The 24,465-nt window shown below is 35.6% G+C and overlaps 1 protein-coding gene across 4 annotated transcripts in view; it reads left to right on the plus strand.

The window, feature by feature from the left end:
* The window catches only part of ARID4B (AT-rich interaction domain 4B), a 124,068-nt gene that overhangs the window by 51,624 nt on the left and 47,979 nt on the right, over positions 1-24,465 (plus strand). For all 4 annotated transcript variants that reach the window (XM_030839647.2, XM_060286046.1, XM_030839650.2 and 1 more), the window contains exons 5-10: positions 3,428-3,518; positions 5,926-6,005; positions 8,725-8,816; positions 17,936-18,074; positions 21,818-21,897; positions 23,622-23,698. In XM_030839647.2, coding sequence (XP_030695507.1) covers positions 3,428-3,518; positions 5,926-6,005; positions 8,725-8,816; positions 17,936-18,074; positions 21,818-21,897; positions 23,622-23,698 — 559 coding nt within the window. The remainder of the gene's footprint in view (positions 1-3,427; positions 3,519-5,925; positions 6,006-8,724; positions 8,817-17,935; positions 18,075-21,817; positions 21,898-23,621; positions 23,699-24,465) is intronic.

Here is a 24,465-nt window from a genome sequence, read left to right on the forward strand (position 1 = left end):
TACTCTTCATTGCAGTGCGCGGGCTTCTTATTGCGGTGGCTTCCTTTGTTGCGGAGCACAGGCTCTAGGCATGCGGGCTTCAGTAGTTGTGGCTCATGAGCTCTAGAGTACGGGCTCAGTAGTTGTGGTGCCCGGGCTTAGTTGCTCTGCAGCATGTGGGATTTTCCCGGACCAGGGCTCGAACCTGTGTCCCCTGCATTGGCAGGCAGATTCTTGACCACTGCACCACCAGGGAAGTCCCTATAGGTGCCATCTTTAATTTTACATGCCCATGTATATCACTTGTAGGGACAAAAGGACAAAAACATGGCACATGTATAATTTGATGTTAACCGCCATTTATTTAGCACTTATTAGTATGTGCTAGTACTGTGCTAAGTCCTCTGCACATATGATCTTATGTAACCTTCATAATAGCTCTTTACAGAAGAGGAAACTGTGAAGGGAGGTGGGAGGTAAAGTACTCTGGCTGAAGTCTTGCAGCCAGTAATGGCAGACCAAGTTCTGATGGATGCACAGCCTGTCATTGAAGCATTGTGCCCCCTGGATGATCAGAACACACACGTCTCCATGCCTTATTTGTGTTTTTGCCTCATAAGCACACCAGCGTAGCTCTTCGCTGCCTGACTGCCCTGTTCACCTGGCACAGGCTAGCTGGTACCAACTACAAAAAATGTTCAGTGTTGCAAGGGATAGGAAAGACAATAACTTTGTTTCCTCAAGCCATCTTTCTCTCCTATTGCTCCAGCCTGTTTGATTGTGGCATAGTTGGTTTATTTTTCTTGTTTTGTTTTTCTTATTTATTAAAATTTTCTTTGTTTTTGATTAGGGCTTAGGACCGCTTTGATTTTGATGTATGCAAGTGTATTAAATTTCGGTCTCAAAATTGTTAAAATATTTCTCTTGCCTATGGAGGGTTTTTTTGTATATAGATTTTGAATTGTTCCCTAATGTACTTTGTGGCTTTCCATCAGCTGATAGAAAGTATTAGCATTTATGTTTCTCCTAGAGGAAATAAACTTCCCATAGTGATAGTCATTTGATCTCAATATATTTTCAGTGAGTTCACATGAAAATAATACTAGACCACTTGAGTATTAAATTTAAAAAAAATGTACTATGTATTTATTGACAGTAGTCCCTGGTGGTCCAGTTGTTCAGACTCTGTGCTTCCACTGCAGGGGTCCTGGGTTCGATCCCTGGTCGGGGAATTAGGATCCCGCGTGCTGCACGGCGCGGCCACAAAAAAAAAAAAAAAAAAGTTCTTTTAATTCTTCAACATTTCCTTCCCTCTTTTGGGCATTGTGTGGGGCTGACAGTCTCTTTTGGAACAAGTTTATTTTTGTTATCACTGCAAAGACCATATACATTTTATTTTTAATTGAGGTGTAATTGACATATAACATTATTATTAGTTTCAGGTATACAACATAATAGTTCAATATTTATATGCATTGCAGAAGGATCACCACATTAAATCTAGTTAACATCCATCACCATACATGGTTGTAAAAAATTTTTTTTCTTGTGACGAGGACTTTAAGACTTACCCTGTACTTTCAGACGTGCAATACAGTGTTCTTGACTGTAGTCACCATGCTGCACATTACATCTCCATGACTTATTTATTTTATAACTGGAAGTTTGTAGCTTTTGACCCCTTCATCCATTTTGTCCACCTGCACTTCCTTCCCAGCTCTGGCAACCAGCAATCTGTTCTCTATGTCTATGAGCTTGGTTTTTTGTTTGTTTTGTGTTTTAGACTCCATGTATATGTGATATTGTATGGTATTTGTCTTTTTCTTACTGATTTATTTCACTGAGCATAATGCCCTCAAGGTCCACCCATGTCGTTGCAAATGGCAAGATTTCATTCTTTTTTATGGCTGAATTATACGCACGTGCGCTTGCATGCGCACACACACACACACACACACACACATCTTTATCCATTCATCCATCGATGGAAACTTAAGATTGTTTTCATATCTTTGCTATTGTAAATAATGCTGCAGTGAACTTGGCGGCGCATATATCCTTTCAAATCAGTGTTTTCATTTCCTTTGGATAAATACCCAGAAGTGAAATTGCTGGATCATACAGCAGTTCTATTTTTAATTTTTTGAAGACCTTCCATACTGTTTTTCATAGTGGCTGCACCAATTTACATTCCCACCAGCAGTGCACGAGGGTTTCCTTTTTTCCAGCATCCTCCTGGCCAACACTTTTAATTCTTGTCTTTTTGATAATAAGCCATTCTCATTAGGTGCCTGGAGATATCTCATTGTGGGTTTGATTTGCATTTCTCTGATGATTAGTGATATTGAGCATTTTTCCATATACCTGTTTGCTGTCTGTATGATTTCTTTGGAAAAATGTCTATTCAGGTCTTCTGCCTATTTTTTAAATTGGACTTTTTGCTTTTTTTATATTAATTTTGGAGCTGTTAATATATTTTGAATATTAACACCTTGTCAGTTGCGTCATTTGCAAATATTTCTTCCATTCGGTAGATTCTCTTTTCGTTTTGTTGATGGTTTCCTTTGCTGTGCAAAAGCTTTTAAGTTTAATTGATTAAGTCCCATTTGTTTATTTTTGCTTTTGTTTCCTTTGCCTTAGGAGACAGATCCAAAAAAACATTGCTAGGATTTATATCAGAGAGTGTTCTGCCTATGTTTTCTTCTAGGAGTTTTATGGTTTCTGGTTTTTAATCCATTTTGAGTTTATTTTTGTATATGGTGTGAGAACCTCTGTCCATTTCTCAATTGGATTGTTTGATTCCTTTTTAGCTGTTGCATTGTATGAGTTCTTTATATCTTTCGGTTTTTAACCCCTTATCAGATATGTGATTTGCGAATACATTTTCTCCCATTCAGTAGGTTGCTTTTTCAAATTTTTGATGATTTCCTTTGCTGTACAGAAGCGTTTTAGTTTGATGTACTTATAAAAACCATATAAATTTATAAACCATATAAATTATCAGCATTTCTTGATGAGATGAAAATATTTCAAATGACTGTCACTATTGGTACATTATAACTCATAAGGAGAACCTCAAAGTTATTTGTTAATTTTTCCCCAGCCTTCTTCAAAGAAGAGTCGTAATATGGGGCAAAGATAGTTTCACAGACAGGGACCCCCAGACCTGTGAGGGTTCCCAAGACCCTTTCAGGGAGATTGTAAGGGCAAAACTATTTTCATAGTAATACTTAGATATTATTTGCCTTTTTCACTATGTTGACATTTTCACTGATGGTGCAGAAACAGTGGTGAGTAAAATTGCTGGCACCTTAACACAAATCACATCAGTAGTGATTTTATTCTTCACCATCATGCACTCAATTAGTTTAAAAAAAGAAAGCCAGTTTTTAGTTTGTTCATTTACCTTCTTAAAGTTTTCCTAACTTTTTTTCTTTTAATACTTTAGGTCGGAGCTATTGTGGAAGTGAAGAATCTTGATGGCGCATATCAAGAAGCTGTAATCAATAAATTAACAGATGCGAGTTGGTACACTGTAGGTAAGGGAATACATCTTCTTTTAAAAATATATTTTCAGTGCTAATACAAATAAAGCCGATCTTTCTTGATTTACTTCCTCCCCTAGCTGCCGTACATGTTATTACTGTTAATGTTTTTTTATCTTTCGAGATCTTTAAAAAATTTATTTCATAAATATGTACATAACATATAGTTTGAAATTAGTGTATATATTATACAATTGGATTTCTAGCTTTTTTCACTTCAGAGTATATCTTAGAGAAATTTTTTTTCATCTTAACCATTTTTAAGTGTGCATTTCAGTAGTGTTCATAATATTCATGTTGTGCAACAGATAAAATTTTTTAACTGCAATATTATGTTTCATAGCATTGGATGTTGCCAGTTACTTGCCAGTTACTTACTCATGATGCAAACAGTTTTCTTGCTGTTGTAGTAAATGCTGGATTGAATGTCTTTTGTACATGGACATTATTCTAATATTTCCCTAGTGTGTACATTGAGAACTAGGCATAGATCGAAGGGAAATATCCTTTTAAAGCTGTAGTAGGTTATGAAAACTGCTTTTCTAAAAGACTGTTAATTTACACTTCCATAAACAGTATATAAGTGTGGTGGTTGTCCTAACCCTTGTCAAATGTGATGTTAGTAATATTTTAAAATTTGTGCCCATCTGGACACAAAATAGTATCTCAGTTTTGCTTTAATATGCTCCTCCCATGATTAGTAGTGAGATTGGACATACTTTCATATGTTTATTGAAAGGAACATTATTTCACTTGTATTTTCTCTCGTTTGAATTGCCAGTTTATAGTGTCTTCCCAGTCCGCTCCTTTTCCTCTTGGGAAGGTTATCGTTTTCTTATTTTCAGGGTATGAGTTTATATATTTAAATGTATAAAGGGAATGTTAACCTTTGCCACTTCAGTTGCCAGTGTTCTTCTATTGCTTTACTCTTATCTCTGCTATCAATTTTCAAATCATAGTCCATTTTTCTGTGGTCACCTTTTCCTTTGTCATTTTAGTTTGAGTCTTGTTTAAGAAGGCTTTCCTTCCATCAGTGTTGTAAATTTGTTTTCCAATGTATTCTTCAATTTAAAGTTCTATTTTTTGTTTTACAAAGAGCTTTTTATTTCACCCACAGTTTTTTTTGAACATTCTGAAATATGATCAAATACTATTTTTTTCCAAATTGATAACAGAGTAATTATCCCAGTATTATTTATTGAATGGTAAAAATTCTTACTGTTTAATGATCTCAGAGATGAGAGTAAACATCTAGTAAAATGTCTTTGGTGATGTCAGAATTTGATGGAGCTTTCAAATAGTAATGATAACGTTTTGTGGTATGAGAACAAAAACCTGGTGGAGAGGGAAAATTTGATTTTGAAGCCTAAGGATATATTTGCATTTGTGTAGGTTACAGGACCGTGAGCGGTTCTGTGTCGTTAAGTCTGTTTGATAATTAGGTGTGATTGACACTTTTATCATTGACTATTTTAGTTACTACATTTTTAAAAAGTACGAAGAGTTATTTATCCAGTCTCTTGTGATGTAAAAGCTCACATTATATATAAGAACCTAATTTTGTTTTTTTGGCAAAAACCTCTGTTTATAAAATCAAGGCCTGGTAACTTTATTTAAAATAGAGGTACTCTCTTTCCGTGATTTGTGAGGAATGTAATATATGCTAAGATTATTATATCATAAAGTGTACATCTATTCTGTATATATGTAAACTTACAACAAATTTTCTGGGACATTTTAGTACTTTAAATAAGCAGTTTTCAAGTGAGAGCAAATTAGCCACCCAGGGAACATTTGACAATATCTGGAGACATTTTTGGTTGTCACAACTGGGAAGGGGGTGCTACTGGCATCTAGTGGCTGGAGGCCAGGGATGCTGTTAAATATCTCACAGTGCACAGGTCCCCATGACAGTCCTCATCTGGTCCAAAATGTTAGTAGTGCTGAGGTTGAGAAACACTGCTTTAAATAATAAAAATAGGGTAATTTTTAGGGGCAGTCTGAATATATAAACTTGTACTGTTATTTTTTGTTTATTAGGTAAATTTGTCAGTATTTACCTATAGGAAAATTTGCTTTTTCTTTACCATATTGAGAAGGATTAATCAGCATTTAAAAGCTTTCTTTCTGAAATGCTAACTTCTTATTTTCATTTGATGTTTTCTGTTCCAGGGAAGATGTTTTCATTACAGGTATATATATATTTTTTCCCTAGAAATTGGAAAACATACTCTACACTTGAAGTTGTTTGCTACAAAACTTAAAATGTGTACTGAATTTCAGATCTGATCTTTTAAAACAATAGCTCTGTTTGCACTGAGAAAGTTAAATGATAATTTATGTCATTTTGTTAATCTTTGCAAAACCCTTCAGTAGTTGCCATTTCTACCTCTTCTCACAGTTTTTGATGATGGAGATGAGAAGACACTGAGACGGTCTTCACTGTGCCTGAAAGGAGAGAGGCATTTTGCCGAAAGTGAAGTAAGTAATCACTTAACGAATGAACATGTCCTAGTATTTAGTACCGGGGGCAGGAAAGTTTTGCTTTCTCAACTCAAGCAGCTTACTTGTTAATCAGGAAAATTCATTAATACATAACAGCATGAGAGTGTAGTCTGTGAAACCTGTTTAAGGCCTTGTGTTTGAGTACCAGGTTCTCTGTGGGATCTTTTGTCTAAAAAAAATGTATTTTAACATTTGTCCATGAAGAAAAAACAACGGGATTGTTTATTACCGTTAGGCAACTTTTCTATAGAGTCCTTTAATTTGTAAATAATTGTAGAAAAGAGATGTCTCATTTGTAATCTACTTGAACCCCATCATCATTAAAGGCTATGTAGATACTGCAAGCCATCCCTAACTACTCCTGCTGCCAACCACTGACATTTACTATAGCCTCTCCTTGAAGAAGGCTTGCTTGACTGCCCTTTCTAAAATAGTCCCTTCCATTCCTCATAGCTCTTTAAGGTTGGTTTAGTTTTCTTTATAGCCCAGATCATTCTCACCACCAAAATATGTATATGTGCTTAATTATGTAATACATATAATTATGTATTAATTATGTATTATGTAAAGTCTCTGGCTTTGCTCTGTTGGTTTAAGACAGGACAAATCCTACCCTCCCCTTACTCTTTTCTGTCATGTGTAATAAAGGTGATCCTGCTTTCCAGGATTGGGGCCAGGGACAGAGATATTGCTTCCTATTATTCTAATTCTTTTTTACATACTAGGGAGAGATTGTGGTTTATTTGAGAATTCCTATATGTGATTCCTAGATAACTCTTCAGAAATCCTGTATATTTTCTTTCCTAAATCAAGTGAAATGACTAGCAGATACTTAAAATAGAAATGACAGTACTTAATAGAAATCTCTGCTTTCAAGAGAGCAGCCTTAATTTTAGGGGAGGGGCATTTAATTCTTTTGTTAGCTTGACAGAAAATGAAGCCAAATTAATTTATTTTTCCTGTTTACCAAATACAGTACTTTGAAATTTTCACCCTTGGGAAGCATAATTAGGAGTTAATGACAGGTCATTTCTGAAGAGGTTTTGTCTGGCATATTACTGTATTTGGGCCAGCTTTTGCCTCCAAATATTTTTTAAATGCCTGACTTACAAACTAAATTTGAAAGGTTAGGTTTTCAGCCCTATAAAAGTTACGATTTTTGTCTATCGTTACTGCCTTTTTCCTGTACTGTATTCTTTGTTGTTGGATATCTATATGTACCTTAAATATATTTACATATATTCTAACAAATTATGCAAAATAGGTGAATATGCTTCCCCCTTTCATGTTTTAGTTCATCGTTGTTTCAACAAAATTATCTCAGTTTTAAAAATAAAAGTTAAAACTTTTCTTTTAAATATTAACATTAGTTTGTATTTAGATATCTGATCTTTAAGTTGATGGACACCCTTTCATAACATTCTTGTTTGTAACTTTGAGAAGTCTTTATCCTAAGTAGTTCCTCACCCTCACTTCCACTCTGACAGTTTTTCTGGGCTCTTTAGTTCCCCTTGTGTTCATAAAAGTATCTGCAATAGCAAAGGTTCTGATGGAGGAATAAAAGGAATAGTAACTGTGGAAAATCATTAAGATGCAGAAAAAGTAAGAATATTACCAACATTGATATTCAGAGAATTAGTTGGGATAGCATCTTCAGACTGATACCTTAACTTTTTAGATATATAAACCTTTTCAGGAAATAATGGCATGAAAAATCCAAGAAGTCTCTGATATGGAGAAACGAAGGGATTTCAGAATCCCTTTTTCTTCATTCTGCTTTTAACCAACAACCAGTTCCTTCCCTGGAAATCATTATTTTTGAATGGGGTGAGGGATAAAAGGGTTGACATGAATTACCAGTTGATAACAGAAGTGATAACAGAAGAAAGAAGTGTTCATTTGTTGATTATTATCTTCATACCAAGCACAGTACTGGATGTTGCAGATTAAAAAGGAAGGGAAAATAAAATATTAACTGTAGAAAAACTGATTTTTACATTTTCTTCAAAAAAGGTTTCTTGCAGGAAATTCCCGGGCCGTCTAGTAGTTAGGTGCTTTCACTGCTGGCGCCCGGGTATGATTCCTGGTTGGGCAACTAAGATCCCGCAAGCCTCAAGGGACGGGGGTGGTGGGGTCAGAGGTCGGGGGAGAAAGGTTTACTGCAGAAAATGTTTGCAAAGTCATAATATAGGATATCTGAAGCCCTTTTCTCAAGCAGTTGATGCTTATCCTGATAATTTCGTTTCTGTTACTTCCTAAGAATTCTATCTTATGGATTGGGATGCCCTATATGCAAAGAAAAATTCGAGCTGCTGTTGGCCCAACCTAAGGGTTAGGTACTTGCACATAGGTTTCTTATCTCTCAAATCTGTTGTTTCCACTGAGTTTTATTTGTTTTGTTTTATATTTTAATCATTCTTAGGAGTCTGTCAATCCTCAAATAGATAATGAAATTATCTAGAGAGAAAAACTAAATTTCTTTTCACTTTTTTTTTTCCAGCCATGGGCTCATTCATCTTTATTCTAATATCTTTGAAATGAGAGTTTTCTATCTTTAGGAAAGTTGTATTTTTGTCTCCCTCAGGGGAAGTTTTAAATCTCAAAATCTAAGCATATTCTTAAACTGATTTGGTTTAAAAAGAAAAAGAAGCTTGCAACGTAATAACTTTTGATGGGTTTATGTTCCTACCCACAGACATTAGACCAGCTCCCACTCACCAACCCTGAACATTTTGGCACTCCAGTCATAGGAAAGAAAACAAATAGAGGAAGAAGATCTAATCATATGTAAGTCCATTTTCATAACTGTTAGTTGAACCTGAATTCATTTCTCCTTCCAGTATTGTTTTAGTAGTTATTAATTTTAAATTGTAACTTGCAAAATGCTAACTGAATGGAAGAGTACTTTCAGACTCTCTGGCATGGGTGCTTGAGGTTCTCCATGCTCAGTCAACTTTAACAGCTATATTATTTATCTGCCTGCCATTTCTCCTTACACGTATCTTGATGTCATTGTCAAAATGGAATTAGTCAATATTTCCTGAATGATACATCCTCTGTTTTCCTGATGTCATGTTTTTTATTCATGCTGTTTCTGTCTTAAATGCCACCCTTCCATGCCACCGGCTCACTCATTCTTCAGTTCTTAACCAGAAATGCTCCCACATTTATGTGAACCATTTTGTGCCTCCCCACTCTTTCCTTAAAAACAGACATGTTTTTTTTCTCCTCTGAGCTCTCTAAATCCTTTGCATTTATCTAATGTCATAGACAGTATTTCACCTATTATTATCACTGTCGTGTTTGTTTTCCCTTCTTAGTAATTTAAATCTTCCTGACAGCCGAACTATCTTACTTATTTTTATGTCTTCTTGCAGTTGTGACACATGTTCTGCATATTTAACAAATTACTTTCAATGAAATGTGCTTAGGCTCCAAAAGGCTTTAAATTAAAAAGGATCACAGGATCAAAGAGTCATGAAATTTCAAGTCATCAGAGAGAAAGAAACAATCTTCAAACAGTTTCAGGAAGAAAAAATAATTTATTGCAAAGGAGTGAGAAGCAGAATGGCATCAGACTTCTCAATCGTAACACTAGATGTTAGTGGTCAGTAGAATGCAGAATGGAGGAATGGAAGTTTCTATTAAAGGGAGGACTTGTTATCTAGTATGATGGAACATTGGGGGGAAATTAAAGATATGATGATAACAGAGAAAAAAATAGTAAAGGTGCTTAGTTTCTCCCCTCAAAATTATATAAGAACACTATCGTAATAGGATGGAGGGTAGAGAGGTTGCTTAAATGTAAAAGTTAAGTCCTTAAACCAACAGGAAGTCAATACAATGACGTCTAAAATGTATAAATATAGAAATAGTGGTATAGGACTGTTATTTAGAGATAAGGTATTAACTGTCAGAGCTGAAAGAGTTAAAAGCAGTTGCTTCCACAGAGCAGAAGAAAATGGGAGAGGATGGGGCAAGAGAATGTAGTTTTTAATTTATTCTGTTGGAGGTTAAATTGTTTAAAAACGATTTTGAATATTTTACTCAGATAAAATTTTTAAAAATTTAATGTGCCTGAGCCAAATATTGTCAGAGTAGCTATTAAAAATATTGACTTGAATTATTGAAACTTGTAATGTAAGTGAATGCTTTCATTCAAAGTAATAGAGTTAGGTATTAAATCTAATAGTGGCTAAGCTTTGGAGATCAAAATTGGGTAAGCCCTCTCTCTCATATAGCTTAGTTGCAGCCTTACAGCGAATTCGTGAAGGTAGATATTATTTTTATCCCTATTAAAAATTGGGGAAATTGGCCTCAGAGACAGCAACTAATCCAAGGAACACAGGAAGGAAGGGACCAGGACTTGACCTCACCCATGTTCCATAGGCCTTTTCCCACTCAATTGATTGACTCTTTTTTATTTAGAGTACTACAGTTACTTTCCAAATGAGTTTTAACAGGAAATAAATAATGACTCATTTGAGGGAGGAAATTAAAAGACTAATCCTTGCATTGAAAAAATATTTAATATTACTTATTTTCCTACTAGTGATTTGGGCCATGCATTTCTTTTTCTCACTTAACTCTCTAAATATTTTAGAAAATGTTTTTCTCAATTAATAGGTGAAAAATGTCTCTCACTTGCAGTGTAACTTGCTGGTCACTTGATTGTTTTTAGGATACTGAGGTTGTAACTATTATTTACTTTTCTTTGTATAACTTTGAGAATATGAGTCTTCTAGTCAGAAAGGAAAATAGATGAAAAATGTGTAATGGCATTATTAGTATGAAAGAGTCCTCTCGTGATTACTAGATGTTATTGTGATCTAATATTGTTTTCAATTTTTTCAGAGGGCTATTATATTGCCATAAAATATTCACTGAAGCACTTATAGGTTAAATCTTTTGACATCTCTGAAAATAACTTCAATTGTGAATTAAAATTTTATCTACCATTGATCATTAGGGTCTTCCCGTAGCTTTATAGTCAACTCTTTTTTTTAATATAAATTTATTTATTTATTTACTGTTTTTGGCTGCATTGGGTCTTTGTCGCTGCGTGTGGGCTTTCTCTAGTTGCGGTGAGCGGGGGCTACTCTTCATTGCGGTGCGCGGGCTTCTCATTGCGGTGGCTTCTCTTGTTGTGGAGCACAGGCTGTAGGTGTGCGGGCTTCAGTAGTTGTGGCAGGCGGGCTCAGTAGTTGTGGCTCACGGGCTCTAGAGCGCAGGCTCAGTAGTTGTGGTGCACAGGCTTAGTTACTCCGTGGCATGTGGGATCTTCCTGTACCAGGGCTTGAACCTGTGTCCCCTACCTTGGCAGGCGGATTCTTAACCACTGCGCCACCAGGGAAGCCCCTAGTCAACTTAATTAACTATGATTGATGATGTCAGAACAGTGAGGTGTGGGTGTATTTAATGTAAATTTATTTCATTGGCAAAGATTTTCCACTTCTCCAGCTCTTGAGAGTGGAAGTGTGGCTAAGAGTGTGAACAGTAGGGACTTCCCTGGTGGTCCAGTGGTTTAAGACTCTGTGCTTCCACTGTAGGGGGCACAGGTTCGATCCCTGGTCGGGGAACTAAGGTCCAGAATGCCGCACGATCCCCCGCCCCCCGAAATAAAAGAGTGTGAACAGTGGAGCAAAATGGCATGGGTTTGACTCCTGCCTCTGCCACTTCTTTGCTGTGTAACCTTGGGCAGGATGCTTAGTCTTTTCATGCTTCAATTTTCTCATCTGTAAAATTGAGATAATAGTATTCCCTGTCTCTCAGAGTTGTTGCAAAGGTGAAATGAATTCTGTCCTTTAAAGGGTTTAAGTAGTAAATAATCACTATGTACGTACTGGATAATATCATCATCGTGTATTGAATGAAAAAATTTTAATGAAATACTAGTATGTAACATGATTTCATTTACATGTAAAAATGTGTTTATAGGTGAGTATGTAAAAATTCTGCTTACTAGTGCTTATGTCCAACAGGAAGGACTGTTTTGGGCTATATTTTATGAATTTAAAAACAGTATTCCTGTATTGTATATTATATACATATTATAGGGAAAACAGTGTTTGAATCAAGAATTCTTTTAATTTTGAAAAAAATTGCATCTAATATTTAGACATATTTTACCTTTCTACAGATGTCATCCAGAAGTGTAAAAAAATTTTTTAAATAAGATAATTTATGGAATCTCACATAGAATGGTCTACAAAAAGGACCAAACGGGAATTCCCCGGTGGTCCAGTGGTTAGGACTCCATGCTCTCAATGCCAAGGGCCCAGGTTCAGTTCCTCGTCGGGAAACTAAGATCCCACAAGCCATGCAGTGCGGCTCCCCCCAAAAAAGACCGAAAATTATAGTCTATTAAAATAATGTCTGCTATGTTTCTTAGCTGAAGTCTCCCTTTCTTGTATATGAGAAGAAAGCGTGCAGTTGTCACTGAGCAAGTTTATCTTTGCTTTCTAGAGACTCTAGCAAACATTCTGAGTTAGTGATTTTCCTGTTGAGAATCTGTGTGTAATGAAAGATTTGCTGTTGGGATTGTGTTGTACATGGGCAAAGTATGAAGGCAGGCGAAAGGTTGAGAATTACTAGTGTTGGAAATGAAGCGCAGCCCATCTGCAGTCTTACTTTGCTTGCTGTTCCTTCCGCCTCACTACTGTGCTCTTTCTCACTGCCAACAGACGCCATGATGTTCATGCTTAGTGCTTTAAGCCTTGGTGTGTAAGTGCCACAGGCAAGTACCACAGTTTAAAGTGCTCACCTCCTTAAATTACGCTTCCTCAAAGTTCTTTCTCCCCTTTCTTCAGAGTGATTTTCTGCAACAAAGTCTGGAACCTGGATCTTAAGGTCATTTATCTGACCTTCATTTCCTCTTCCATTACTCAACTCAAAAAGGTCTTCATTATGGTTCTCTGATTGCCGTTTAAAATTTGTACAAAGATAAATAAGGTTATCTCTTCCCAGGATTCCCCAGACTCCATTGTTGCAATGGTATATCACTACCTTTGTTTTCTTTTAAGAACTGTTAATCTACATACATACCAGTTAATCTGCCTCCAGCTATTCCAAAATTATTATTTTTTTTTTGTGGTACGCGGGCCTGTCACTGTTGTGGCCTCTCCCGTTGCGGAGCACAGGCTCCAGACGCGCAGGCTCAGCGGCCATGGCTCACGGGCCCAGCCGCTCCACGGCATGTGGGATCTTCCCGGACCGGGGCACGAACCTGTATCCCCTGCATCGGCAGGCGGACTCTCAACCACTGCGCCACCAGGGAAGCCCCCAAAATTATTTTTGATACCTTCCTTTAATTGTTTTATTTATATTCTGCTTTTAATCCTAATATATTCAGATATTTTATTTTTTAAAGATTATCATCCTCTAGCTTAATTTTTTTAAAGCAAGTTATTGATCCTTTTGATTATGTATAACTTGAGTGAATTTTGCCCTTATAATTTACATTGTATGCAGAGGTTTTCTTTGATTCTACCTAAAGAATAGAATTTTGAAATTATAGAAGTATTTGTGCCCCCTCCCTCAAAAGTTTTTTCCAATAACCTGGCAAAAGTATATATGCAACTGCTATTGTAGGAAAGCAGTCTACTTGCTGTTATCCTTCAGAAAAAGGATAAAGCAAAATAAGGCTTATAATGATATTTGTTAGAGATTATTTGTGGGTACAGGTTCTACCCAGTGACAGTGCTAAGATTTACCCAATAAATTAGTGATTTGTACCTGGTATACAGGTCTGCAGACCTTTAAAAAAAATTTTTTTATTGAGGTATAGTTCACATGTAAAATTCACCCTTTTAAAGTATTCACTGTTCAGTGTTTTTTAGTATATTCACAACATTTTTACAACCAGTACCAGTATCTAAGTCCAGAAGTTCTTTATATTATTCACTGCTTTATTCTGATATGAGAATTTGATTCTAGTTTCCTTCTTGATAAAAATTGGGAAAAAATTAAAACACTTCTATTAAGTCTGTACATGTTCTTATGTTCTGTATGTTTTAATCTCTAAGAAGCTACACGTGTTCAGTCTTCCTGATACTAATACAGATGTTTAATCTACTGTACAAAATTTGAAACTGAGTTGTTTGAAAGAATAAGGATCATTAAAGTCCGAATTTCATTTCAGAGATTGAGCCTCTGCAGTTTCTGCCTCAATTTTATATTTGTACCTCATTATTTGATATTCTTTGGCAAGTGTCTTGTCTAAAGTTCTTCTTACTTGATTTACAATTAATTTACAGTTAATAGTGATGTGTGATCAGCTTTAAGTGTCTAGCTGTTAGTTTGTTTAGTAAACATTCTCATGTAATTAGCTTTGTTTCCAGTGGCATCATCAGACATTTTCAGAGACAGTACGTTATTTTGTTGTGGCTCTATGAACACATACCTGGTACCAAAGAAGCAACAGTGTCAGAGGGGAATAAACACCAAGCAGACTCTCTGCTTGTTCTATCTTTGCTCCCTTAACGTATTTCTGATACTCATTTATTTTAGTATATCAGTTTATTGAGTACTAGTCTTATGTAAACAATTTCCTGGCTAAACTCCACTAAAAGATAAAGTTAAAAGGAGCCTTAGGTATAATGGTATGGTTAATACTGGTTGTATACATTATACTGATTGTATACATTTTGTGATTTCAGGAGAAATAGAAATCAGAAGTACCACAGTGAAAAGAAATAAACCTATTCAGTTCACTTACTTAGTCAACAAATATTTATTGAGCATCTGAACTGTGCCAAGCACTGTTCAGGTACTTAGGATATATCAGTGAACAAAACAGGTATTTATAAAATCTTCAGGGCACTTCCCTGGCGGTCTAGGAGTTAAGACTCTGCGCTTCCACTGCAGGGGGCATGGGTTTGATATCTGGTTGGGGAACTAAGATCCCACATTCCCTGCGGTGTAGCCAAAAAAACCCCTCTGCCTTTAGAGCTTATATTCTCTTGTATGCGGGGAGATGGACAATACAGAAAAAAACAGAAGAATTAAGTAAATTATGTAGTATGATAAATTTGTAAGTGCTGTGGAAATAATAAGAGTAAGGTTGGGCGGGGGAATTGGGATGGGCAGGTTATAAATTTGAATAAGGTGATCAGTGTAACGTAATTGAGGTGACATTTGAACAGACACTCAGAGGAGGTGAAAAAGGTTCCAAATGTCTGGGTATAAAACATTCTAGGCTGTTTCTCTGCCAAGGGGAGGAGTAGTTGGTGGAGAAAGTGAGGCCAGGGGATCTTCTGTTTTTTTAAGTGGGAGAAGTAACAGCGTTTTCTTAGAAATAACACTATACTGGTAGAACTCAATCTAGTAGAGGCAGAAAAATTGATACAGGAGAGAGAAGCGAGCATTGCTGGAATAAAGGCTTGAGTAGGTGAGAGGGAGGAGGAAATCTAGTCCACGAGTGGGGAATGGTTTTGGAGTGGAGTCTGGACATGATGTGAAGTGGATGGATGTTTTATGTAGCCAGTCAGTTTACATTTTTATATATATAACTTTCTCGTGTCTGAAGTCTTCACATTTGTTAAGTCTTATGAAAGAAATTAGAATTTTCATTACTGTTGCAGATGACATTGTTAGCCAAGTAAAGCCCAGTTTTCTCTTTCTATGTTTTACAAATTTGATTAATGTTATTTGTGACATTGTGACTTTCTGTCTTGCTAATGATAATGACAGAAAGGGTGTCCATAAAACCCCAGCTGAATGAGTCTTCTGTGACTACTTTGAAAAAAGCAATAATTATGGTTTTAAATTTGGTTGTGTTGTCCTTGAGAAGTTCTTCTAATCAAGCAGAAATCAGACTTGTGAAGTCTGTCATTATTATCCCAAGCTTTGTGCCAATTTGTAAGGTTTTATGCTCTGCTAATATGAAGGTGTGTTGATTTTTCCTGCTACCTCCTTTCTAGGTCAGGGTTAAACTGCTTTAAGTGCCATTTGAAGTACAGTAGTTCTACTCAGTAGCAAATTTTGAAGATTTGCTTTTTTTAAAAAAATTATTTTATTTATTGTTTTTGGCTGCATTGGGTCTTGGTTGCTGCGCGCGGACTGTTCTCTGGTTGCAGCGAGCGGGGGCTACTCTTCGTTGCGGTGCGTGGGCTTCTCATTGTGGTGCGCTTCTCTTGTTGCAGAGCATGGGCTCTAGGCATGCGGGCTTCAGTAGTTGTGGCACGTGGGCTCAGTAGTTGTGGTGCATGGGCTTAGTTGCTCTGCGGCATGTGGGATCTTCCCAGACCAGGGCTCGAACCCGTGTCCCCTGCATTGGAAGGTGGATTTTTAACCACTGCACCACCAGGGAAGCCCTGCTTTGTTTTTTTAATCACGGGACAATTTTTAGGTTAATTGAGTGATCACTGAAATCATATAGTGATATTCCCCCTGTCTAACTCTAAAATGTTTAATAGTATTATAATAGGTTTTGCTTCCTTTATATTTACGTCGGAATATATAAATATATATTGGAATACATTGGAATATATAAATATAAAAGGATGACATTTATATTGTCATCCTGTTTTATTTTATAAAAATATCATTTTTATTTTATTATTTTTCTCATTCTCTTGCAGTCTATTTATTCAGCTTTCTTAGTATCATTACTTATTCTGGGCATTTTTTTTTGATTCATAAAGCCCATTTAACTTTTATTGGAGTATAGTTGCTTTACAATGTTGTGTTTCTACTGTACAGCAAAGTGAATCAGCTATACGTATACATATGTCCCCTCTTTTTTGGATTTCCTTCCCATTTAGGTCACTACAGTTATTGTGGGCATTTTGATCACAGTTATTAGAATCTGTTTTCTTTACCACTAATTGTGGGCTTTCTCGGAACCAGATTCAGAATTTTTTTTTGTTTTTCTTTTAGTTTTCCTTTTTACTATACTTTCCTCTAACATCAAATGGATGGTTTTGTATAGTTCCTTTTTCTTTTTTCTAACTTACTAGTCCAATATACAATGTAACTGAAAGGAATTTTTTTTTTTTTTTGCGGTACGGGGGCCTCTCACTGTTGTGGCCTCTCCCGTTGCGGAGCACAGGCTCCGGACACTCAGGCTCAGCGGCCATGGCTCACGGGCCCAGCCGCTCCGCGGCATGTGGGATCTTCCCGGACCGGGGCACGAACCCGTGTACCCTGCATCGGCAGGCGAACTCCCAACCACTGCACCACCAGGGAAGCCCAAGGAGTTTTTAACATAATACAAAAGAACCATATTGTGCATCTTATGAATATGTAGTTTGTGTATATTTGATATTAAAGACAGCAATGGTGATCTCTTACCAGAGTGGTTCCTCTCCTCAGCCTGATCCCCATTAATAAAGATCTGCCTTCCCCTATTTAAAATTAGCTTTGGAGGAATTCCCTGGCAGTCCAAATTTTAGGACTCCGTGCTCTCACTGTGGTGGCCCGGGTTCAGTTCCCTGGTCGGGCAACTGAAGATCCCGTAAGCCGTGTGGTATGGCCAAAATAAATAAATAAATAAACTTAGCTTTGTCCTGGGAGTGTAAAACTGCCATCTCCAGAATTCCTTTAATCTGAGAGGAGGATCTAGTATATTTTAGTGCAGTACTGGGATGCTTCGTATGGAACCTTTAGCTCTTTGAGAATTTGGGGACCAGTGTTATTCTGTTCTGATCTTTCCCTTAATGTTTTAAAATAGCACTAAATAAATCCAGAAGATTTTTAGGAAAATGGATTGCTTTCCTCTAATGATAACCTTTTTAAAATTATTATTATTCTTTAGAAATTTAGAAAATTATTTAAAAATTTAAATTAGCCATTCTGTAGGTTGTAGGAAATGGGGTAAGATTTCTAGAATACCTGTATTCATCAGCTTGGTGTGCTTATTCTTTGTGAAGATAAATAGAAATATTTCATTTTTTTTCTTTCCCTAGACCAGAGGAAGAGTCGTCTTCATCCTCCAGTGATGAAGATGAGGATGATAGGAAACAGATTGATGAGCTGCTAGGAAAAGTTGTATGTGTAGATTACGTTAGTTTGGATAAAAAGAAAGCACTATGGTTTCCTGCATTGGTGAGTAACTTCAATATGAAAGAGTTTAATTTTCAACTATATAAGTTCATGAAGAAAACGGTTGATTTTCTTACTAGTGTTTTTTCATAGGTACAGTACAAAGTGGGGAAATGGTTTTAGCATCATTCAGTTCACACAAAATTACTTTGAAAGTTATTTCTGAGTACAAAGAACTCCTGAAGTCATCCGAGAAAGGATGAAAATCATGATAATTTTAGAGGCTAGGTATGTTACACTGCTCAATTTTGGGTGAAAAATTCCTCATGCAAACTTTTAAAACTTCTAAATCTAACATGCAAAAGGCTGCAAAAGAAGAACAGAATCTTGTTTTCTACTGTTGTCTACAAATGATATCTATTTTTCATCCTTTTCGGTAAACATTTTGTATTCTTTGTCCCAAGTGTTTAGTGTTTTGCACAAAATAAATGCCCAATAATTGTCAACTCTTACAGTTATAATTAAAACTGATGAGGGCAATTATTTTAATAAGTATAAATACTTTATGATGCCTTTGTACCTCTGCATATATCCATCTATCCATTACACATTTATTGGATGCCTGTTATGTGTAAGGATTGTGCTAAGGTCTTTATGCTGATTATGAGGTATGTATTATTTATCCTCATTTAGAGATAAGGAAACTGAGTGTTAGAAGGGTTAAGTAACTTGTCAAGCTTTGGGTTAATGGCAAGCTAAAAACGGAAGTGTCAGTGTATGTGATCATTTCTTTTTTCCTAAAGCACTAAGATTCTTTGAAAGAATTTCTTTTGAAAACATGTTTTGAAAGAGCTTTGTGTGTCTTTTTCTAAAACAAAAGGAACATTAAAATTTGCACTTTAGTATTTTCAGTATTAATTTAAGATTCTCTCATCATAATTTCTAAATAGTTTCCTTGATGATGAGAAAAATATTTAAAGATATACAATACTGAAAGGTTAGTAATCTGCTTAGTCAACGATTTTATCATTATTTTAAAAATCTTAGCATTAGTGATACATATTATCCTCCCCACAAATTTGAGATCTTTTGGAAAGTGATAAATAATTTTTATCAACTAGAGTGTGAAATTGTGTTTTGAATCAAACAATCTTGACATAATCACATAAACAGTATTTGTATTTCTATTTTTAAAATTAGTGTTTATAAATTGAGTAAATTTTAACAACTGCTTGGTAACATCATGTTAGAGAACAATTGCATACTTCTAGGAACTATTAATAGCCACCATGTTTTGAGCACTCCTGGCCAGGCACTGTGCTAGCTTGTTCATGGAAGCACATGGTCTCATTTAATCCTAATTGAGGCTGAAACATAAGTGGTATTTACCCCCATTTTAAGGGGAGGAAATCTTAGCTTCCCTGACTCACGCAGTCCTCTTTTTCAGTTTCCTTCACTGTTTCTCCTCTAACCAAGCTTTAAAATGTTGTTATTCAAGGTTCAGAATATATCACATTGTATTCTCTTTAGGGTGATCTCATCCCCTTTTATAGCATTGGTTGCAGAGATAATAAACTGAAATGTCTTAGGGACCAAAGAAAATCACATGCATGGGTGAATGGGATAAAATGTGGATTGTAGTTCCTGTAACAGAATGGAGAGTGAACCCACTTACACGCCATCGTCAGCACTGGCCAAAGCTGTCACGTGTGTGGTTTTCAAAATCCTAAGCTCATGAGAAAGAAAAAAATGTGTGATTTTGGCTCACAGTTTTAGAGCCCTGATATTTAGACTGTTTACTCCCAAGTTTATAGCTTAGAGTTCAGACCCCTACTCTGAGCTCTGGACCTGGGTATCTATCTATCATTATCTCCACTTGGCTGCCCTTTAGTCACCTCAAAATTTAATTCACCTCAAAATTTAATAAGCCTAAAGCTAAATTTATTCTCTCCTCCCTTATTCCCAAACATGACCCTTCTCCATTGTTTCCTCTCCCTGTGAATGACACCATTTGCATGAGGCAGAAATGTAAGCATTTCTCTGTCATCTCTCTGTCATCTCTCCACTTCCCTAATTATCTCTAATATTTCTTGTTCCTTTAATTTGCCATCAGCACCACTTTACATCCAGGTCACCATCTCTCACCTGGAAGATTTGCAGTAGCTTCATCTCTTCCAGCTCTTGTCCTTCTCTGGTCCATTTTCTTTATGACAGTCAAAGTAATTTTTTAAAAGGCAATTCTATTATGACATTATCTTGCTTTGGATCCTTCCCTTGAAGAGTTTAGATTTTATCCTCAGAATTAACTTGGCATGCAAGATTGACAAATCTGAACTCTGTTTACCTCACTTATTCAGCCCAGGCAGAAAGTTAGCTACATTGACTTTTTGCTTCCTGGAATGGGCTCCACTGCTTGCTGTGTCAGACCCTTCGCATATCTGTTTCCTCTGCTTGCAGCGCAGCCCTGTGGTACACACATACATCCTTCGTCAAGCCAGTTCCTACTCAGCTTTCAAAGCTGAGCTTAAATGTTGTGTCCTCAAGAAAGTGGTCCCTGACCACCTACATAAAGACTTATCACAATAGCAGTTAAATAAATGTGCAGTTACTTGTTTAGTGCTTGTCTTTCCAGCTAGAATACAAGCTCATTGTGGGGAGGAACGGTGACTGACTAGGCCTCTGTGGTCTAGTACGGTACCTTGATGAAATAGTTAATATTTGTAGAGTGACTGGATGAATGAATGAACAGATATTAAGTACTTACTTCTGGACTTTTTTGAAATGATAGGAAAGTTTTCGTAGATGCTACCGCATGTAAAAGACTTTCATGAGTGAATTATTTCATAATGCCATCAACATTTAAGCAATGCTTAATGCAGTGCAGTTACAATTATGGAAATTGTTAACCTTTTAAAGACTGAACTAGAACTTACCTGTTTCTCACTCCTCTCAAACCTGTGGTGAGAATACATGCCTTTATGTACTATTGTGTCATTTTTCAGAGCTAATGAGACAGTCCTTAAATCTGTCATACATACTTAGCCCATTTTTCATTAAAAGCTGTAAATATACTATTGTTCTTGGTATATCTAGTGGGCTATCTTGGGATTAAAATAATAAAAATTTATAGGTGTCTTACATTAGTATTACCTTTGGGAAGGCATGCTTTATCCTTTAAATAATAGTTGAGATGACTTCAAATAAAATAAATCTTTATTTTGTTCATAATAAATCTTATACAGACTCCAGGAAGGTACCCAGTTTAAAATGCTTACTTTTTAGAGTGGGTAGTATTATGGAGAAATTTTAGCATGTGTTAAAGTGTATATTTAAATGTAAGTAATCAGTGGAACGTCACCTCTGTCTTTTTTAAGATAGAGACTGCTCTGATTAAGGTTCTGATATCTGATCCCATTTTGGTCCTGCTGTTCTCATAGCCCTGCTGCAGACCCTTTGTTAGGACTAGCCCTCCCTCTTTTTCCACCCCTGAGCTACTCTCATTCCAGCTTTCTATTTCTGCCTAGACTTTGTCCACAGCTTCAGTCTAGTCACAGCCACAGTTCTGCTCTCAACACCGTGCCTGTGTCAGAAAACAATGTGGATTAATCCAGAGAGTGGGAAGGATATAAACTTAAAATTACTTGTGTGTGTTCCCACATGTGTGTGTAGCTGTTTACCCTCAAACTAAAATTAGTTTTTAAATTTTAAGCTGAAACTATTTTTGAAAAGGATTTAAGTAATTGATACTTATATAACTATCTATAAATGTGCTTTTAGTTATAATAGTTTCACACTTTTTTTAAAAGGTGGTTTGTCCTGATTGTAGTGATGAAATTGCTGTGAAAAAAGACAATATTCTTGTTCGATCTTTCAAAGATGGCAAATTGTAAGTATAATTCACTTGGTATGAAAAATATGCTGTTTTTCCAGATTGGGATGGTAAATTATAAATTAGTTATTTCCAATGACCTTATGCTATTCCTTCTCATCATACACGATGTTTCAGAGTATGGTCATTTTTCATATTATCATTAAGTATAGTAGTCTTATGATATGTCTTTTCTTGTTCATTTGGTCTTTTCTAAACCAGACTCTAAGTGCTGTCTAATTTGTCAGTATTTCCCTGTGTAATAGCTGATGATTTATTGAGGAAAATTCGATATGTCTACCACATCTAATACTTGATTGATATTGATATATTTATTGCTTTTGAATGTCTAATTAGGATTTTCTGTCATTTTTAATTATGTCTAAATGGGTTAGTGTTACCCTGTTGTGTAACATTCGACTTCTGCAGTAGGCTGAGGATTAAAATGAATTACTATAAATGTATGTTAAGTATTAAGAAAGTGACCTTTCATGTAGAACTTTTCTGGAACTGAAAAACTATGTGTTTTTTCTTTCTTGAAGAATTGTGTGACTAGAAAATGCATGTATTTTATATTTTGCCTTATTGGGTGACTATACTTTAAGAGGATCATCATGCTTTAAGATTGGTGTTTGGGTTTTCAAGTTCTGAAATGTGATTTTTAAAAACAGTCTATATGAAACTCAGTTTCACAAAATGGAGATAATCAGAGAAATTTGAACACTGAAATTGAATACTGGTTTGATGATACTAAGAAATCACTGTGAATTTTTAAATGTGTGATAATGATATGGTTATATTTTTAACAGAATTTTCTTTTAAAGCTCCGTAATGAAATATTATAAATTAAGCTATATAATGTCTGGGATTTGCTTCAGAATAATCCAGTTGGGGTGGGAGGAGGTAGGTAGGGGTATAAATGAAACAGTGACTCTGAGTTAATGATTATTGTAGTTGGGTAACGGATATGTGGGAGTTCATTGTACTGTTCTGTCTACTTTTGTATATATTTGAAATTTTTAAATAAAAAGTTCAAAAAAGCAGGCTGAAAAATGTATTTGGAATAGTTTTTAGGCTTTTGTGGGTTGGTTGAGACAAACCAAGTGCAGAAAAGATGAATGATGATTTATTAGTGTAAAATAGGAAATATGTGATGTATATGATAGAATGAACCTCTCCCAGTTGCTTGCATCCAGCCCCTCCTTACGGTTGCTAAGTTCCATGAAAAACCTTAAATTATATGTTAGAAGTTTGCTTGTGAACCTAGAATTCAGTTTAAAAAAAATTTGTTAAAAGAACATTTTACATTATAAAATAGTACATGTTCTTCCAGTCTTAAATTTAGTAATTTCTTGTGCTTATCCTAAGATGATGGCCAATTCTTGCTATTCAACTTATTTTTTATTGGATTGATGCATTCTGCTATCCAGACATTTTAATTTATTATTTTCAGTGTTTCAGTGTTCTTAGTATTGCATTTAGCTAAGTCCTCTGATATTTGAGAATACCTTGTTGTTTATAAAACATCTCTTAAGGTGGGGTCCTTCTGTAGGTGATTACATATTTTAACATCCTGCCTAGCATTTTATTTGGGACTTGCAACCGTGTATGCAATCATTTTCATTGTAAATGTCAGTATTCCCATGTCTTCAGTATCTTTCTGTGGTAGGTAATTGGACTCTTAATTAATCTCTGTTGTATTTTTGTGGGTTTTTTCCTTTAAAATTAAAAAAATAATATAGTACTTCAGTACCAAGAAAGGATGTCCATGAAATTACTAGTGACACTGCACCAAAGCCTGATGCTGTATTAAAACAAGGTAAGGATAATCTTGGAACAAATTATAGTTAATTTAAAAACTAATGGGGAATTCCCTGGCGGTTCCCTGGCGGTCCAGTGGTTAGGACTCTGGAGCTTTCATTGCTGGGGCCTGGGTTTGATCCCTGGTCGGGGAACTAAGATCCTGCAAGTTATGTGGCATGGGCAAAAAAAAAAAAAAGTAAAAAGTATTTCTGAGGATTAAATATTCTTTTGGTCTTAAAATTTTTTTTAAGTCTTTAAAGTTACATTTGGTTCTATGCTACTTATACTTTTGTAAACCCACGTGCTTTTGTTATCATAGGTATTCTTTTTCTTTATTTTAGCTTATAATTGGGACAATAGTCTAAAAATGGGAAAGAACAATATCATCACCTGTTACTGTAGTCTGGCTTTTGCCTAGTAAATAAAATATTAGTTCCTGCGGATGGTAGAAACAGGGATCAAAGTAATTTTGATTTGGCATTTCTTATAACCGTAGTTATATTTTATTAAGGAATACGTGATAATTGCATCTCTTACTTGATTTTTAGCATTGTAAATAGCTGTTTATTTTTTCTTTGCCCATGTTGACTGAGTCGAATGATATGCTATGTAGACTGGTTAAAAATCATCAAGAATTTATGGTTTAGAATTTATTTCCATGTATTATAAAGTGAGAATAACTGTCTAGCTAATTTTAGTTTAAGGTAATTGTTAATATAATTTTAATTCAGGCTTAATGAAAAATGTAGAGGACATATTTATAGTATATTTTCAGGTATTGTG

This window comes from Globicephala melas, chromosome 16 (genome assembly GCF_963455315.2).
Source record: "Globicephala melas chromosome 16, mGloMel1.2, whole genome shotgun sequence".
NCBI classification, from domain to species: domain Eukaryota; kingdom Metazoa; phylum Chordata; class Mammalia; order Artiodactyla; family Delphinidae; genus Globicephala; species Globicephala melas.